The 18,221-nt window shown below is 45.6% G+C and overlaps 1 protein-coding gene across 1 annotated transcript in view; it reads right to left on the reverse strand.

Annotated features, from left to right (window-relative positions):
- Positions 1 to 272: 272 nt before the first annotated feature.
- The window catches only part of KIAA1147 (KIAA1147 ortholog), a 41,401-nt gene continuing 23,452 nt past the window's right edge, over positions 273 to 18,221 (reverse strand). The window contains exons 4-9 of the mRNA XM_025379333.1: positions 13,583 to 13,736; positions 5,627 to 5,765; positions 4,533 to 4,664; positions 4,250 to 4,400; positions 3,588 to 3,656; positions 273 to 2,286 (exon numbers count right to left, since the gene is read on the reverse strand). Coding sequence (XP_025235118.1) covers positions 2,091 to 2,286; positions 3,588 to 3,656; positions 4,250 to 4,400; positions 4,533 to 4,664; positions 5,627 to 5,765; positions 13,583 to 13,736 — 841 coding nt within the window. The 3' untranslated portion in view covers positions 273 to 2,090. The remainder of the gene's footprint in view (positions 2,287 to 3,587; positions 3,657 to 4,249; positions 4,401 to 4,532; positions 4,665 to 5,626; positions 5,766 to 13,582; positions 13,737 to 18,221) is intronic.

Genomic DNA, 18,221 nt, shown 5'->3' on the forward strand with positions numbered 1-18,221 from the left:
TTTGCATATAGAAGGCTCGGAGCAGAAGTGCCTAAAACAGCTCCTCCTGGCAGATTCCCTAATTCCAGAAAAAGGTCTTCCTGTGTCCTCTAGGAGAATCAGACCTTTCCTTTCACTCCTGCTCCTACCTCTAACCACCTACCCCCAGCTTAAAACACCCTGAACCTCAGGATACCATGAAAAGTAACCATTAGCCTTAAGTTAGAAAGGACCCCTCAACCCTTGAGAGGCAAGAGGAGAGGTTGTGTGTAAAGGAGAAAAAAAGATGAGTCTTCAACCTCGAAACAGATGTTTTTTTCTTTTGTAAACATCTACATTACTGAAATGACAGCGACCAATACTGCAGAGGAGAAGTGTATTAGCTGTACAGTTTACATTTCAATGCCCAAACTTATTTATATATTTACATAAAGATGCTACCTTGATTAATCAACGTCTATTTGCATGTCCACATGTGAATTTCTTCAGTTTTGATATTCCATATGAAGGAGCTACAGTGAAAATACTTTTGAATAAAGCAGTGAACCCTAAGCACCTTATCTTGAGATGAGATGTGTGACCCACCATTTGAATGTTGTTTCTCTCTGCTGTGTACGTTAGTCTGGCTGGGTCTTGGTCACAGACATAGATGTACTGACGGCTATTCCCATAATCGAGCCAGGCGGGAAGGGGGAAGAGGAAGACATTATTTGTCACCAGCAACCCAGTATCCCAAGTCAAAATTCTCAATCATGGCTAAGAAGGCCTAAACTCAACCCACAGGAACTGGCTTTCTAACTGGTTGACAAACACGTAAGCTGCCCTCCTGCAAAAGCGAATCAGAGGACAGGCAGGTGAAAATGGGACCCAGCCTAGAGCAGAGCACTTCAGAAGAGAATGGATAAATCCATCAGTGATGCTCGGGGCTTCCTGACCACTGTCCTGGGTGAAGGCACTGCCACATTTTCTCTCAACAAATCTGTTATGTCCCTGGATCCAAAGATTTAGCCTAAGGAATGTCACCTCTGCTAAAGAAAAGTGTGTTTGTGAGGGGTCCAAAATGATGAATGGTCTTGTTAGCATCATGCTCCACCCTCTGAGTTAACCAGCTCAGATCCTTGCTAGATTTCGGAGTCCAGAAAATCTGTGTTGATCCAGAGTTGCTACTGCTAATGCCTCCAGAGAACTCATGTCCAGATGAAGAGACTTAGAGTGACTTCTCCATCCTGTTCGAACTTCAACTGCTCTATCCTCCAGCAGCCCAAACTTCAGCCTTTAAAAATACCCCTTACTCCAAGAGCATATTGAACCCTTAAGAGACTAAATTGGAAAATTAATTTGCTTGCAAGCTCCAAGGCCAGCACTGGCCCTTAACAGTTCACCAATTCATCCCAAGAGGAGGGGTTTAGAGAAAGAGGAACATTACATTGCATGGCCACCATGAAGTTACTTTGAGGAAGGTTTCAAGGCTTCAATCTACAATTTTAGTCTTCAGCTCACTGATAAGCAACCTCTGTCATTCTGACCGTAAGATAAGCTCACATTTGGTGTCAGAAACATCCTTTTTTCCTTCTTTGTGGTCCCTACTCAAGTAAACAGAGAAGACATAAAGTTGCCCCAGTGAACAAGAAAAGGGATTTGATCCCAAGACTCCTAGAGCTACTAAAAACTTTAAAAGATCATCCGGTCTAGTTTCTGCCTTTAGGCAGATGAACATCTTAAGGCCACAGGGGACAGATGGTTGTCTTATTCTCAAATACGTCAAGGGACAAAGACCGCACAAACTTTCTGAACAGTCCATCCCAATATTTCCAGAGCTCAGCCCACTCCTAGTGATACAACTCCTATGACCAAGCCCAAAGGACCAGCAGCTCTGGGAGAAAGTGGCAGATTCCAATATCCTAACATGGCAGGACACTAAACCAAGGCGATCTCACCTTATCTCTAGGGAAAAGGGCAGAAAGGAAATTGCAAAAATTATGTTTGTTGGAAAGTATAAACAATATTCCTTCGTGTCAACTTAATAAAAAATGAGGCCCTCTGGGGGCCTGGGGTGAACTCCAGGCTGCTGACATCCCACATGAAGCGGCTCCCGGTCCTGTTGGCTCCTCCTACGGGCAACAGGGGTTGTCGATGACTAGCATGACATCAATGCCATAGGCCTCCAGCAGGTCCAGGAGAAAGCTCCGGTCTCCTTGGGGGTCTAGGCCCATGCCCCGGGCATGCTCTGCTGTCAGAGTTTTGTCTTGACTGGCAGACACCTCCAACAAAGTCTGAAATATCCGGTTGTTTTGTTCTAGGAAAAATCTGCATTTAGAAGACAAGACACAGGAAAGGAAGGGGGAAAAAAAACTCACTAGATAATCCACATATGGGGAACCAAAACTATACTGTTGTTTAATGTACTTTTCAGTGGATTCGCAGGTATCTTAAAACAAGAAAAGAGTAAAAGTTAAACAATTATTCAAGTGCTACTAAAGTTAGCAAAGAAACCATTTGGCATTAATTATGGTGTGATTAGGGAAATCTCTAAACAAGATGGCCTGTCAAAATCCATTTTCCTGTTGAGGGAAGTGACCGGGGTTTAAACACAGCCTGAGAAGAGGCCCCCACACACTGCTTTTCTCTTTCTGCTCAGTCACAGGAGGAAGCAAAAATTCAACAACACCAACAAAATGAACATGAGCCAACATTACCCTTGGGTGTTTGCTCTCCCTTGATGACTCTTTGGGAGAAGTGAAATGCACAGATCAAGATTTAAAAGTCACTGTTTTAGAGTGCTTTATGAACAAACAAGCCCCGTTCAGGACAGCACTCACTGTCTAGTTAGACTAGACAGTCCAGCCCCATACAGCTCTCAGGTCTGCAAAGTGCCCGGTACCTGAAGTGGCCCTGGGTGCTCAGGAATTTCAGACACAGTGGTACATGTCATACTGGATGAGACTGTGGCTGTGCTCAAGCCTCAGATACTTTCCACCTAAACAGGATGTAGGTTTTAGGAAGTCCACTAATCAAGATGCTCCACCTTTGTAGAAATGCCCACATTAAGTTTTCAACATCAAACCACAACCTCAGCCCTGGAAGACCAAAGAGGAAGCTGGGAGAATTCAGTTCACAGCACAGAAGGCTGCTGCACCCAGCTGTCTAGGAATGAAGTCAGTGCTGTGAGGTGGAAGGCCCTGGTTCCTACCCCTACGGGGCAAAGAGATTTCATTTGATTCAAGAATTAAAATTTCAGATTATCCCATAATACTCAGTGCAAGGAACTACTCTATTCAAAGGAGGCAATGGAAAGGAGAAGTCCCTGAATCCTGAGGGACAGACAGCTTCTATGCAGTGGACATCCTTGATGTAAAAGCCCAACAAGAAAAGAAACACTAAGACTCCTGTTTTCTCTTAAGGGCCCTGCTTCTTTCCGTAAGTCCTCTGGGTTCCCCCAATGGCATTTCAGGGCTCAGGTTTGCCTCTGTAAGGAGCCTGGCTCTAAGTGCCCTTGGCAGCAATAAAGGGCATCCCTGGTCTGCAGTGAGTGACATGGGAGGGATGCAGGTCACTCGGTGCTGAAGGGATCCTCAGGGAGACCCCACGCCCACGGCCCCAGGACTCACAGCACGAAGAGGTCCTCTTCACAAGGGTTGTAGTCTTCTTCTACCTCCTGGGAGTACAACAGCATCTGCCTGTTGGGAAGGAGAGAACCATGAGACTCTGGTGCAGGTACCAGGACCCCAGTCACAGGTGAGGCCTCAGCCAGGCATCTTCAATGGGCCACCACCTCCCAGGAAGCAGCACCAGCCAGGAAAGGGATCAACAGGGTTTGGACTCAAAATTCCTGGGGTCCAGGGCCAGTTCTGCCCCTGTTAATCTTAGGCAAGTAACAATCTTTCCTAGTTGTCTATCAGTGGGGGATGATGATAACATTTATTTCATAGGATCACCAGATTATTGAGAATGACATCAGATACATATAAGCAAACTTCTAATACAGTGACCAACACAATGAAGGTGCTCAGTCAAGGTGCTCAGATTCCGAAGTCCATGAGAAGAAAGAAACCAGCACCGTGGATCTACTCCCCTCCTATCAGGGCAGCATACAGGGAGCCTGGCCTCTTCCACTGCAGGCCTTCCCTTCGTTTCCATCTCCATCCCAGGCAGCATGGAGACTGGCAGAAATGCGTCAGGGAAGGGACAGAAGACAGGCTTTGCAGAGACCCCATGCTGGAGCTGCCCTGAGGAGGGTGGAGCCCCTGGTTCTCCCCGTAGCTGCCGCTACCTCTGCTCATTGAGCCGGCGGTACTTCTCCCTGTCAGCGCTGTTGATCTTCAGCAGCGGCTGCAGGTGGTCGTGGTGTGTCTTCACGTTCTGGTTATCCACATAGACGTCATACAGCTCCCGCTTCTCCTCAAATATCTTCTCCGTGGTGCCTGTGGAACCCGGGGTTAGAGAGGCGGGAACCCACCCGACCCCACTGGGAAGCAAGGCTCCCAGGAGCCCCGCGTCTGGCAGGAGCAGGGCTGGGATCTGAGGGCAAGATGAGGGGAGGGCCCCGTACTCACAGGCCACATAGGACACCTCTACCTCCAGGCTCTCGATGTCGGCCACGTTCACGTAGAAGAAAGGCTTGGACTCAGGAATGGTGCCCCCAATGCCAGGCAGTGAAACGTTGGCCAAGCAGCAGCAGCAGTACACTGTGGGGACAGAGGAGGTGAGCGGGGAGGGTCTGCCCCTCCACCCCCTTCCTCCCTTGGAGCCTGCAGCTCACCACCTCTGCTCTAGGCTATCTGGTGCCTCAGGAGCCAGGTGGTCCTGGCATTCTGAGGGGACTGGAGGTAGCAAGCCTCTTTAGGTCCCACAGGAGAAACTGATCCCTCAAGGTGACGTCAGCAACATGCTTCCCAAACCCAATCAACATTTCTCAGTCTCTCTCTAGCTGGTCTTGCTTAGAATTTGACCTTGTCAGAACTCCGGCCTCTATAACCCTTGTGTCTTCTGGTTCCCCCTTCTGCCTGTCCCTCCCGAGTCCTTTCTGTCCTTCCACCTTTCTGATCCACCTCCTGTGTCTGGAACACCCCTCCACACTTGTACATTCCCCAGGTAATGCTGTCCATCTCAGATATGAGTGCAGAAATAATCTATCTCCCTCAAATCTTTATCTCCAGCTCAAACGCCCACAGGTCCCGACCCAGCTATGCAGGGTGGGCGGACCCCCCTGCTGTGAAGGTCTCAAGGCAGCACACCCTCATCACATCCCACACTAACCTTTTCAAGCCAGCCCCCGGCTGCTCCTCAGTCCCCCATCTGGTGGCCCCACCACCCTTGTTATCCTAGACTCTTTCGTTGCAGCCTCACACACATCAGAACCTTTACAATCCAATCTGACAAGTTTTGTCCAGTTTCTCTAAAATACATCTAGAATGCATCTTCTCTGCTTTAATCCAGACCCTAATCTTTGGCCACGCCACTGATGTGTCATCCAACCCATCTTCTACATTGTCACCAGCGTTCACAGCCAATCAGGTCACTCCTGGGCTTAAAACCCCATCCCCTTGATGTGGCCCAAACTCTTCCAGACTTGATCAGTGACAGAAAGACTCAAGCAGTTTCTGCTCCAGGGATTTAAGCAGCACCCCTGACTCTGGCTTCTGGTTACCTCTATAGCACACCACGCCCACAGGTGGGGGAGAAAATATCAAAATGCGCTTTCGAAGTAAGGCAAATTTCCAGAGGATGAGGATCTGTTCTCCAAAGAACTTTATAAACTGAGACATGCAGCCAGCTGGGTGTGTGATCTGAAAAAATTGAGGGGAATAGGGAGGAGAAAGAGTGAGGAACAGCTTGTTAGAAATAGAGCTAAAGGTATCTAATCCTCACCTCCGAAATTCTGAAGTCCATCCAAACAGATACATTAAAGGATGCTTATTTCCACACAAAATGATGTTTTTCACTTTAAAAGTCTTACCTTTCAACTGGATTTCTATAATACAACAGCTCCCTGATACACTGATGTTTGAGTTTAGAGATCATTCTTTTACTCAGGAGAACAATGCAAAGAAAACAAAGCTAAATTTAAATTTTAAAAAATCAGAATAAAAGCATCTCTGAAGACACATTCTGCTTCAATAAGAAAACTCAACTGGAAAACATTACTAAGCACTGTAAGTAATAACACAATGAGCAAACAGTCCCCAGTCAGATCCCAAATCTACAGGACTACTACTGTGCAAAGTGAGGTGTCTGCAGAAGTCACAGGTAGGAAGGAGCCCCTGGCATAATCCCTGCTACACTTCACCTCTGACCACCCTTCCTTCTTTTTTTGAGATGGAGTCTCACTCACTCTGTCACCCAGGTTGAAGTGCTGTGGCGTGACCTTGGCTCACTGCAACCTCCACCCTCCTGGGTTCGATTTTCCTACCTCAGCCTCCCAAGTAGCTGGGATTACAGGCATGCACCGCCAAGCCCAGCTAATTTTTGTATTTTTAGTACAAACAGGGTTTCACCACATTGGCCAAGCTGGCTTTGAACTCCTGACCTCAAGTGATTCACCCACCTTGGCCTCCCAAAGTGCTGAGATTACAGACATGAGCCACCACGACTGGCCCCACTCTTCCTTCTGACACTAACTGGCAACCCCTGAATTGCCTTCTGGGAACCCTGAGCCAAGGAGTATCATAGGGGTTAAGAGCATAAGCTGTGATCCCAGGAAGAGCTGAATTCCAATCCTGGCCCTGCCATTTACTAACAGGGAGATCTGGAGAAAGTTAGCTAATGTTTTCAGTTCACTATCCTTAACTGTGAACTACGGAATCATCACTTACCTTGTAGGGCTATAAGGACTGCCTGAGACAAAACATGAAATAGCACATAAAAACAGCCAAGGCTATTTTTAGAACAGAAAGGCTTCAAACCCCAGGCCTCACAAACCCCGTAAGCTTTGTGAAAGGTCACTTCCATGCCAAAGTGCCAGAAGTAAGAGCTCATCACCCATTAGGGAGGCAGGCAAGAGCACTTCTGAGAGAGGCACTGACTCCCAGGCTGCCTGCTAGGGTTTAACAACTACCAGCCTTCGGGGGCACCTACACCCGAGCCTCAGGGCAGCCTCTGCACTCTGCCTGTCCAGGTCAGGGCTGTCCTGGGCCCTCTGAAGCTGCATGTGCAGTACCCAGAGAGGATATCCCTTTCCAAGGCATCACTCCTGCACTGATACCATTTCCCTACCCCATGCCAGGATAAAGGCAACCCTGTGCTGAGCATGCCATTTGCCACCCATGCCTACTCCTCTGCCACCACATCCCAAATCAGGAGGAGGAGAGGCACCAAGTGACCAAGGCTGGTTGCATCCCTCCAATCACTCTCTCTCATCAAAGTCTTAACAGCAATCAGATAGGAAAGGGCGCCAAAGCATGCCCCGGTTCCTCCCGGCTTTCCCACTGGTTATCTTCAAGCGTCCAACTTGTTCTTCCACCACATGGAGGCCAGGCAGGGCTCGCCCAGCGTATATTTTATAGGTTAGTGGGAGAAACAGGTAGACAAGCATTTAAAATACAGCCTGATGGGAGCCGTGATGGGAGAAGAATGGGGGTTGGTGGAGCAAACCAGAGGTGCCTCATCCCACTCTAGGACAGACAGAAAAGACTTCCTGGGGGAAGTGATGTTGAAGCTTTGACATAAAGATGAATCTAAGGCTGGGCGCTGTGGCTCACGCCTGTAATCCCAGCACTTTGGGAGGCTGAGGTGGGCAGATCACAAGGTCAGGAGTTCAAGACCAGCCTGGTCAACATGGTGAAACCCCATCTCTACTAAAAATACAAAAAATTAGCTGGGTGTGGTGTCGTGTGCCTGTAATCCCAGCTACTTGGGAGGCTGAGGCAGAAGAATCACTAGAACCTGGGAGGCAGAGGTTGCAGTCAGTTGAGATCGTGCCACTGCACTCCAGCCTGGGCGACAATGCAAGACTCCGTCTCAAAACAAACAAAACAAACTAAAAAAACAGATGAATCTGGGGGAAGGTGTTCACATACAAAGGCATGCAGGTAAGAGGGAACATGGCCCTTCTTGGGACCTGCAAGTAGTTCAGGTCCTGTGCCCAGCCCATGCCAGGAAGCACTGCCCATAGGACCACCTCTTCTCTTCTACAAGAGTCAGCTCTAGAGACTTCTCACCCCTCCTCACTTTACCAGGCTCACTGCACATGCAACAGAAATTTCTCCTGCTTTCATTGACATCTCTTTCCCTTTTTCCAGCCTTGTTTCTCTGTGGCTTTTACAGAGATCTCTCTTTCCTTGATGTCTCCAGTGTGTACCTTCATGTTTTCCCTCCAACCTTTCAAGTCCATACTCCATCCTCTTTTCACTCCAATTTCTTTTTACTCCCTAACCTCTGTCAGCTCATAGCAGGCTCTGATAAGACCCATGCCTGCCACTAGGGAAGCCCTCCACTCCTGGGGCCCAACCCTCCTCCTCTATATCCCTCTCCCACTCCCCCATTTTCCTAAGGGGAGCATTTAGCAGCCACATCTGGATCTCTCAGAGAGGTCTTCCTCTTCCCTCTGCTTCCTTTCCAGTTTATTTTCTTTCCCTCTGAAACAGTCCTATATCTGACTCCTACATTAAAAGTCTACTTCTTTAAAGTTTTTTTTTTTTTTGAGAGTCTTGCCCTGTGGCCCAGGCTGGAGTGCAGTGGCGCTATCTCGGCTCACTGCAACCTTCGCCTCCCGGGTTCAAGCAATTATCCTGCCTCATCCTCCCAAGTAGCTGGAATTACAGGCGTGCGCCACCATGCCTAGCTAATTTTTGCATTTTTAGTAGAGATGGGGTTTCACCATGTTGGCTAGGCTGGTTTCGAATTCCTGATCTCATGATCCACCCACCTTGGCCTCCCAAAGTGCTGGGATTACAGGCATGAGCCGCTGTGCCCAGACTAAAGTTTTTCTTTATACGTGTGTTCATGTTGTAAAAATTCATTGAATTATATACATATGATTTTTGAACTTCTCTAAAGTTTTATATTTCAACAAAAAGCTTAATGATATATATACGTTATTTTCCATACATGACAAATAATCATATATACTATTTTTGAACTTATTCCTATTAAATGTTATATTTCAATAAAAACTGAAAGATATATTACATTATTTTCCATCCATGACAAGTATTATATCATACATGCTATTTTTTTTTTTTTTTTTTTTTTTGAGACAGAGTCTCGCTCTGTTGCCCAGGCTGGAATGCAGTGGCACGATCTCGGCTCACTGCAAGCTCTGCCTCCTGGGTTCATGCCATTCTCCTGCCTCAGCCTCCCGAGTAGCTGGGACTACAGGCGCCCACCACCACGCCCGGGTAATTTTTTTGTCTTTTTTAGTAGAGACGGGGTTTCACTGTGTTAGCCAGGATGGTCTCGATCTCCTGACCTCGTGATCCGCCCGCCTCGGCCTCCCAAAGTGCTGGGACATACATGATATTTTTAAGTGTCGTCATTTGTTTTTTCCTGGTCCTGCCTTTTTTATACTTGTAAGCCTTGCCCTACCCCATCCCATACTTTACCTCATCCCAGGGAATACATATCTTAAGCTTGTATATACCCATCAATACTTTCCATGTTTATGTCTGGGTGTGTGTATGTGTCTTATCTAGACAGAGACTGTGACTGTTTAACAACAGTGTAATCATATCACATGTACAGTCGGCCGGCCCTCTGTATCCCGATACCATATCCTTAGATTTAACCAACTGTGTACAGATAAAAAACATTTAGAAAAATAAAGAATAACAATAATAAATGTATGTAAAAAACAACACAGTATAACAACTATGTGCATAGCATTTCCATTGTATGAAGTATTATAAGTAATCTAGAGATCCTGGCTAACACGGTGAAACCCCGTCTCTACTAAAATACAAAAAATTAGCCGGGCGCGGTGGCGGGCGCCTGTAGTCCCAGCTACTCGGGAGGCTGAGGCAGGAGAATGGCACGAACCCGGGAGGCGGAGCTTGCAGTGAGCCGAGATGGTGCCACTGCACTCCAGCCTGGGCGACAGAGTGAAGACTCCGCCTCAAAAAAAAAAAAATTAAAGCACAGAAGGTCCGTGATTTACCATAATTCAACTTACCAAGTTTTCAACTGTATGATGGGTTTATTAGGAGGTAGCCCCATGGTAAGTCAAGAAGTTCCTTAAGACTTTGATGGGATTATGGTTTCTACTGAATGCTCATTGCTTCCACACCATCATAAAGTCGAAAAATCATACATTAAGTGGACCCATCGTAAGTCAGGGACTGTCGGCTGCATTGCCAGCATTAAATGCACTTTTGACTTACAATGTTTTCAACTTACAATGGGCTTAGGGGGGTGTAAACCCACAGTAAGTTGAGGAGTATCTGTATATGGGAGGATGTGCGTAAGTTACACGCACAGACTACACCCTACTATATGGGGACTTCAGCATCTGCAGATTTGGGTATCTGAGGCAGGTCGCCCAGAACCAAGGCCCTGCAGATACCAAGGGATGATGAGTTTTCTGCACCTTGCTATTCTCACACAAATGAGATCTGGTGGTCCTTCCATGTCATCTTCTTATGCTCTAATTCACTATTCACCACGGCTTTCAATACATAGGCCTTCTAGTTTTCTACCACTGTGAACAACGTTGAATTAAATATTGTTACACATACATCATTCTGGTAGATAGATCCTGAGGAGTAAAGTTGCTGAAACAAAAGCCACGTATGTTTTATTTATTTATTTGTTTATTTATTTAGAGAAGTCTCACTCTGGCGTCCAGGCTGGAGTGCAGTGGTGCGATGTTGGCTCACGGCAACTTCTGCCTCCCAGGTTCAAACAATTCTCCTGCCTCAGCCTCCCGAGTATGTGGGATTACAGGTGCCCACCACCAAGCCTGGCTAATTTTTGTATTTTCAGTAGAGACAGGATTTCACCATGTTGGCCAAGCTGGTCTCGAACTCTTGACCTCAAGTGAGCCGCCCGCCTTGGCCTCCGTAAGTGCTGGGATTACAGGCGTGAGCCACCATGCCTGGCCATGTTTTTTATTTTGATGTGCTGACATACTGTTTTGTAAAAAGACGACACTCCACATTTGTATCTGCAACCATGACAGTACCCTCTTCCCTGCATCTCCTAGGGTCTAACAGTTATGTTAATGAGCTGTCCTCAAAAGCATGGGCAGTTTTCTTTTTTCTCCCCTAGTCCCTCATCTCTGGACTCTTATGGGGAGGAATATGAGTACATTTAGGTCACATGCAGGTCACCTCCCTGTAGATTTGGAGATAATTCCAACAGAAATTTGACTCTGAAGGAAAAAATGGGTCTCAGTTATGAGCAGACAGAAAGAGAACAGGACTCAGGTCAGTGCGAGCCCAGAGTACCTCCAATGGCCCTCTGACCATTTCTTAATGATTGTCTCTCAGCCTATACCATGGGCTTGGGAAACCTGTAAAGGACAATTCCTAAACTCACACGCCAATTGGCTTCCTGTTAGAGTTCTTCAATGGAGAGCAAGGATTGTGGATTGAAAGGCAGAAGGAAATCTCTTCGGCTTCTTGCTCCAGCTAGTATTTCTCCAGCAGCAGAAGACACCCACGACTCCAGTCTCCAGCTTTCCTCAGCATGCACAGCACAGGTGCAGCCACACCTCCTGAGAGGTCCCAGCAGAGATGCGCAGTGCCTCCCTCAGTGATCTGAGTACTGGCTGTGTAGGGACCCCTCCTGCAGGCTCCCATGGTTTTGATCATTCTGCTTCTCTTGCTTTGTTACCCCAGCCCTAGGGGAGGGTAGAAGGCAGCCTCTAAGATAGTCCCCAGTGAGACCCACCTCTTGGTATTTACAGCCTTATGCGATCCCCTCCGTCCTCTTAATTTGCTTCTAAGAAAATATGGTGACATTGCAGGGCTGTCACTTCCATGATTAGGTTACAAAGGGTTCTGACTTCCATCCTGCTAGTACACTCTCTTACTGGCTTAGATAAAGCAACCTCGCATAGTGGAGAGACCCACACGGCTAAGAACTGAGGGGAGCCCCCAACTAACAGCTAGCAAGGTACTGAGGCCTTCAGTTCAAAACAGTCCTCAAGAAATTCAATCCTGCCAACACCCACATGATCTTAGAGGTGGACACCTCCCCAGTCAAACTTTCAGATGATCCCCTAACCCTGGCTGATACCATCTCATGAGAGATCATGACATAGAGAATCTGGTTAAGCCATGCTGGGATTCCTGACTTACAGAAGCTGTGAAATAATAAATATGTACTGTTTTAAAACATTAATTTGGGGATAATTTGCTCCACAGCAATAGATGACTAATATAGGGCGTTAGTCAGGCTATTGTCTATGATTACTAATATATTGGTTACCTATTCCTTTTCTACTCCTTCAGCCTTCCAACTCCTATATTACTGATCTCCTGTATTAAATTAGTTTGAAATACCTAGCATGGTCTCTTTTCCCGGTAAGTCCCTAACTGGTACTTATTAGGATTCAAGTTCCAAGGTCTACTATTTAAGGCTCTCTACAATCTAATTTCAGAACCTAGTTCTCCAATCATTTCCCTCATGCCGGCTAACTTAATCCCAGCCAAACTAGTTTGCTCATGTCCCATGAACTTGTCTTGCATTTTTCCGTGTCCACATCTCTGCAAAGACAATAAAGTGAGGCAGGACACATGCACTGGCTGTGGCTCTAGACCTCTGTTTAAACCTTGGCTCTAACTCCTATTAGCTGTAAGACCTAAAGCAGTCACTAGCCCTTTATAAGCTCCGGTTGCTTTCGCTGGAAAACAAGGATTAAAAAAACATTTACTTTTATTGTAGAGAATGCTGCCACAGGTATAGATAAATAGCTGGCACAATGCGTAACTCCCAGAAGGTGCTAAGAGAGTGACAGACCATGGTTCTCACTGCTGCTCACACCTTTCCTGGTTCTGGAATCAGCAGTCCTCACTCTCCACCTAGCCAAATACTCAGGGACCACATCCTCTCCTAAGACATCTTTCCCAGAGTTCTCCCTTGGACTCTTGGCATAATTTCTCTACCAGGGGAGCCCTAGGTTTCCATGGAAACCTCCTGTGGCCAACCACAGGGGACAGAGAAGAAAGAGAAAGAGGAGATTCATGTTCTTAGTCATATTTGCACCCTTCCAACACCTAACGCTTCGCTGGGTGTTTTGCTAACTGTAAACAGGCATATTCTAGTACCAAAGCCAAAGTACTTCAGAAACAAATACAAAATGAAGTAACATCAAAAGCATATTCACTAAGAAATGTCATACTTATTCATCGAACTCTTCATCTTTAGTTCAAATGTCTGGTGTTAAAATATCAGAAGCAATCAACAGAATTAAATCCATCTTTTCACGACTGGCCCCTATCACGCCTTTATACTATGATTACAGAAGTGTCTAGAAAGCATATTGTTTAAGATAACTTGCTTTATGTTTTAAAGAAACCAAATGCTTATGTTGCAACTCTACTCTATCAAAAGTAGATATTTTGTATGATCCAAAGACATAAATTTTTTATTCATTAAAAATTAATCAACAGCTACTATTCCCAGATACAGATCCAGTATCGCGTAAGAAAAGCAGGGCTAACCTCACCTTCATCTCAGGGTACATGTATCGGTGGATGGAAGGCAGCCAGTAGACAGGGGGCAGGCTGCTGCCTCTGCCGGGACCAGCATGGAGCACCCCCTTTTTGTCCTCATAGAAGGCGGCCAGATGAGAGTAATGTCCTGGCATCTCCAGCTGGTGCCTGCAGAAAAACACACACATGCATACATGCATGCATGCATACACACACACGAACACACACACACACACACACAGTGAGAACAGCCCTGGTCACAGCTCTGCTACCACTCCTACCCCCCACCCACCTCAAGGGCTGTAACACTCAGGGGCAAAGGCCCTGACATACTCCAAAGATCCCCATTTGGAGGCTGCTTAGGTCACCTCCTTTGATGCTACAGAAGATTCTTAGGAAAAGTTCAAACATGGGCCTGAAACTCCCTGACAGCACCATGGAACACACTCTTTTTCTCATGGGAAACAGACAGAATTAACAGACTATGACTAATGTCTATTGTTCTTGAGCAAGGTACGCCGCAGACTGGGTGCCACTTCCCAGAGAATGGCCACTTCCTGTGAGAAGGGCCAGCTTGGAAGCCTAAAATTCCCTGCTTAAAGCCGCTCTTTGTTTAGAGAACTCACGCTTGCCTGCTTGCTTTGTGGTTATGGAAGAATACGGAGAAGCTTACCTCCAATGTCTCAAATAAGGGAAAACAATTATTATTGGATATCACCAGGGCTCATAATTTCTGCATTAAGTATAATAATAAAGAAATAAAAAGCATCAGAATCTCTTCTCTGCCTGCCCCACTGGCTCGGGTCGCAGGGCCTGGCTGTGGCTGGCCCTGCTGGCTGACCCCAGACCCCAGACCCCAGAACCCAGAAGGCAGCACCCTGGGCCATTTGGACAGTGGAGAATCCTGCCCCCCAGTGGAGCTCAGGAGCACTGTGAGGACTGTTTGTCACTATGTTTCATGGGGGTGTTACAGGTTGAATTTTGTCCCCACAAAAAAGATGGGGCCCCAGCACCTCGCTCAGAATGGGAACTTATTTGGATAGCATCTTTACATAGGTAATCGAGTTAAAATGAAGTCACTGGAGCCGGCCCTGGTCCAGTATGAATGCTGTCCTTATAGAAAGGGGACTTTTGGACACAGAGACACACACATACAGCAAACAGCAGGTGAACATGAAGACAAGAGACTGGGATGATGCATCTACAAGCCAAGGAACCCCAAAGATTGCCAGCGTCCACCAGCAGCTAGGGGAGAGGCCTGGAACGGATTCTCCCTCATAGCCCCAAAGGGAACTCACACTGCTGAGACCTTGACTTTGGACTTCCAGCCTCTAGAACTGTGAGACACAATGTTTCTGCTGTTGTAAGCCACCCAGTTTTTGGCACTTTGTTATGCAGGCCCGGAAAAGCCCTAATTGAGGGAGGAATAAAAGGCACCAAAACCCTCTTAGCCCATCGTTATTTTCTCAGTGTCCTACAATTTCCATCAATCAATGAACAAAAAGCAAAATACGGCTTCACTGAGCAAGGGAAACATCCCTAATTATGGTTGGCCCTGGAACAGCAGTGATTAAAAATAGGCATTCCCCGCTGCCACACTGCCTCTGCAAACTGCCACAGTGGCTTACCCCAAACTATGACACAAACTGTTCAGAGCCAAGATTTCATCAACCAACTATAGCCTTCCATTCTCCAACCATCTCCACTCCAGACTGACTGACAGCTCTTATGTCAAAGTGATGACAACAGACCTTCAGACAAATTTATATTTTAAAAAGGAAAAAAAATCATCACTATATTCATATAATGATTACTAATGTAAGATGGATGATAGCTCCAATTTCAGGGCTCCTATACATTTTAAGTTTTGACAAGGAGGCAGTCCTCCTGTAACAAATAACTAGTTGGGAGGAGGGTGCTTATAATCATTTAGTTCACTTTTACAAATGTTCATGAGCTAGACAGGAAACCCATGGTTCTAAGCTGTGTCTGACTATTCTGAGAAGATGGCAATTTCAGACACTTTTTAGGGAAGTTGGTCAAACTGATCAAAGTTTGATTCACAGAAAAATGACACAAAGGCAATTATGTTCAAAGGTGTTTTTATTAGGATGGAATTTCCCTAAAAAGAACACTGAGAATATTTTATTATATTTTAATACTATATTTTCTGTGTTAAAGGGGGCTGTGTCAGGGGTAATTTATATTTTTTCATTCAAAGGTGTTTCATTAGGATCAAATTTCCCTAAAAATACTGAGAATCATTTCATTATATTTTTAATACTACTGTATTTTCTGTGTTAAAGGGGGCTGTGTCAAGGTAATATTTTTTCATTTTCTTTTTTTTTTTTTTTTTGAGACGGAGTCTAGTTCTGTGGCCCAGGCTGGAGTGCAGTGGCGCCATCTCGGCTCACTGCAAGCTCCACCTCCCGGGTTCACGCCATTCTCCTGGCTCAGCCTCCCGAGTAGCTGGGACTACAGGCGCCCACCACCGCGCCCGGCTAATTTTTTGTATTTTTAGTAGAGACGGGGTTTCACTGTGATCTCGATCTCCTGACCTCGTGATCCGCCCGCCTCGGCCTCCCAAAGTGCTGGGATTACAGGCGTGAGCCACCGCGCCCAGCATATTTTTTCATTTTCTATGTTTATTGTTTGCTGATTTGCTGCTCAATTGCCTTTTCTGTTTGACTACATTAAACTGTATACTTGAATCACGATTCTAAAGAAAAGTTCGGTACAAAAGTTAGAGTCCTTTAGACAAAGAACTAATATGAAGATTCTGTCCTTTGACTGCCTCAGATATTACTGACTGATGGGACAGAGCAAGGCAATAATATGGAATCTGAACATAGACAAAAACAAAAATTGGCAGTTCCTGGATGAATGTTAAGCAACTGTTGTATGAAAGCCTCAAAATTTAAACACACTACAGGTTTTGCAACAAACAAGATTGTCAAACCACAATATTAAGACAGACCGAAAAATACTGAAACAAGGCTCAGAGTGCTGGATAATTTAGTCTTCAAAGATGATGTCAAAGGAGCCCTTCCTGGTGAACTTACCTACAAGAATGCAGAAATTGAGAAACCACCACACTGAAATGTATGCCAAACCACCTATGGAAACCATCCAAGAGCCGTGACACTGTAAAAACTAGAGAACAACTGGCTCAATATATATTATTAATCTGAAGCCATAGGCTGCTGGGCCAGAGACACTGGGATTCTCCTTAAGCCCACAGCTCCTTCACTGATAAAACACAGCCATATGTGGCCATGCAGATGCCCAATGCAACTGACCCTGCCTGTCCCTACCACACGGGCAATAATTCATCCACAATCAGAATCAGAGATGCCTCGTGCAACAATTACACTTCATCACTCTGGTGTGTTAATTATTGGTCTGAACAGGCCGGGCGTGGTGGCTCATGCCTATAATCCCAGCACTTTGGGAGGGTGAGGTGGGCCGATCACTTGGGGCCGGAAGTTCCAGACCAGCCTGGCCAACATGGTGAAACCTGTCTCTACTAAAAATCCCAGCTACTAGGGAGTTGAGGCACAAGAATTGCTTGAACCCAGGAGGTGAAGATTGCAGTAAACCAAGATCACACCATTGCATCCAGCCTGGGTGACAGAGCAAGACTGTCTCAAAAAAAAAAAAAAAAAATATATATATATATATATATATATATATATATGTGTGTGTGTGTGTGTATTTACATATGTGTGTATATGTGTGTGTATATGTGTGTGTGTATATATATATGTATATATCTGTCTGAACAAATTGCCTCCTAGTTCCTGGCTTTGCAAATGCAGAAAAATAAGCACCCCCATTTATTACTGCTGGTGCAGGGGTACAATGGCACCACCTTCTGAAGCGTAACTTACAGCTTGTATTAAATTATACATCGTATATATCCTCTGATTCAATGATTCCCCTTCTCGGATTGTGGCCTGAAGAACTATTTCTAGATGTGAACAGTCATTTACTCATAAGGATGCTGATGTGCACGGTGGTGAAAAAAATAAGGAACACCCTAAAACCCCAATAACAGTGAAACAGTTAAATAAATTGTGATGTATTTATATATTGAAATGCTGTGAAACCACAATAATATTGAGGACTATAATTCATGATACACCGGAAAGGTTAATATACCAAGTTACAAAATTTACATACTAAATGACCTCAATAATCCTTTTTTTCTTTCCCTTTTGGAGACGGAGTCTCGCTCTGTTGCCCAGGCTGGAGTCAGTGGCGCGATCTCAGCTCACTGCAACCTCCACCTCCGGATGTATTTATCATCTAGCTTCAATAATATTTGATCCATATGGTTATATCTATACCCTATACCTTACCATCACCACTTTTTTCCTAGAATGTCTTAAAGAAAATCCCACCTCATAACATTTCGTTGATAAATGCTTTGTAAGGCATCTCTAACTGATAAAATCTGTTTAAATAACTAACACATAATCGCCATGCCATTATCTCACCTAATAATAATGCCTTAATATAAATATCCAGTCCACATTCAAAATATAGCCACTGTCCCCCAAACGCTATTTCACAGTTGGTTTGAATCGAGATCTGAGCAAGGTAAAATGTGGTTATGAGTCATGGGTCCGTTTCTTCAATAACAGTCCCTCT

Source organism: Theropithecus gelada, chromosome 3, assembly GCF_003255815.1.
Source record: "Theropithecus gelada isolate Dixy chromosome 3, Tgel_1.0, whole genome shotgun sequence".
Lineage (NCBI taxonomy): Eukaryota > Metazoa > Chordata > Mammalia > Primates > Cercopithecidae > Theropithecus > Theropithecus gelada.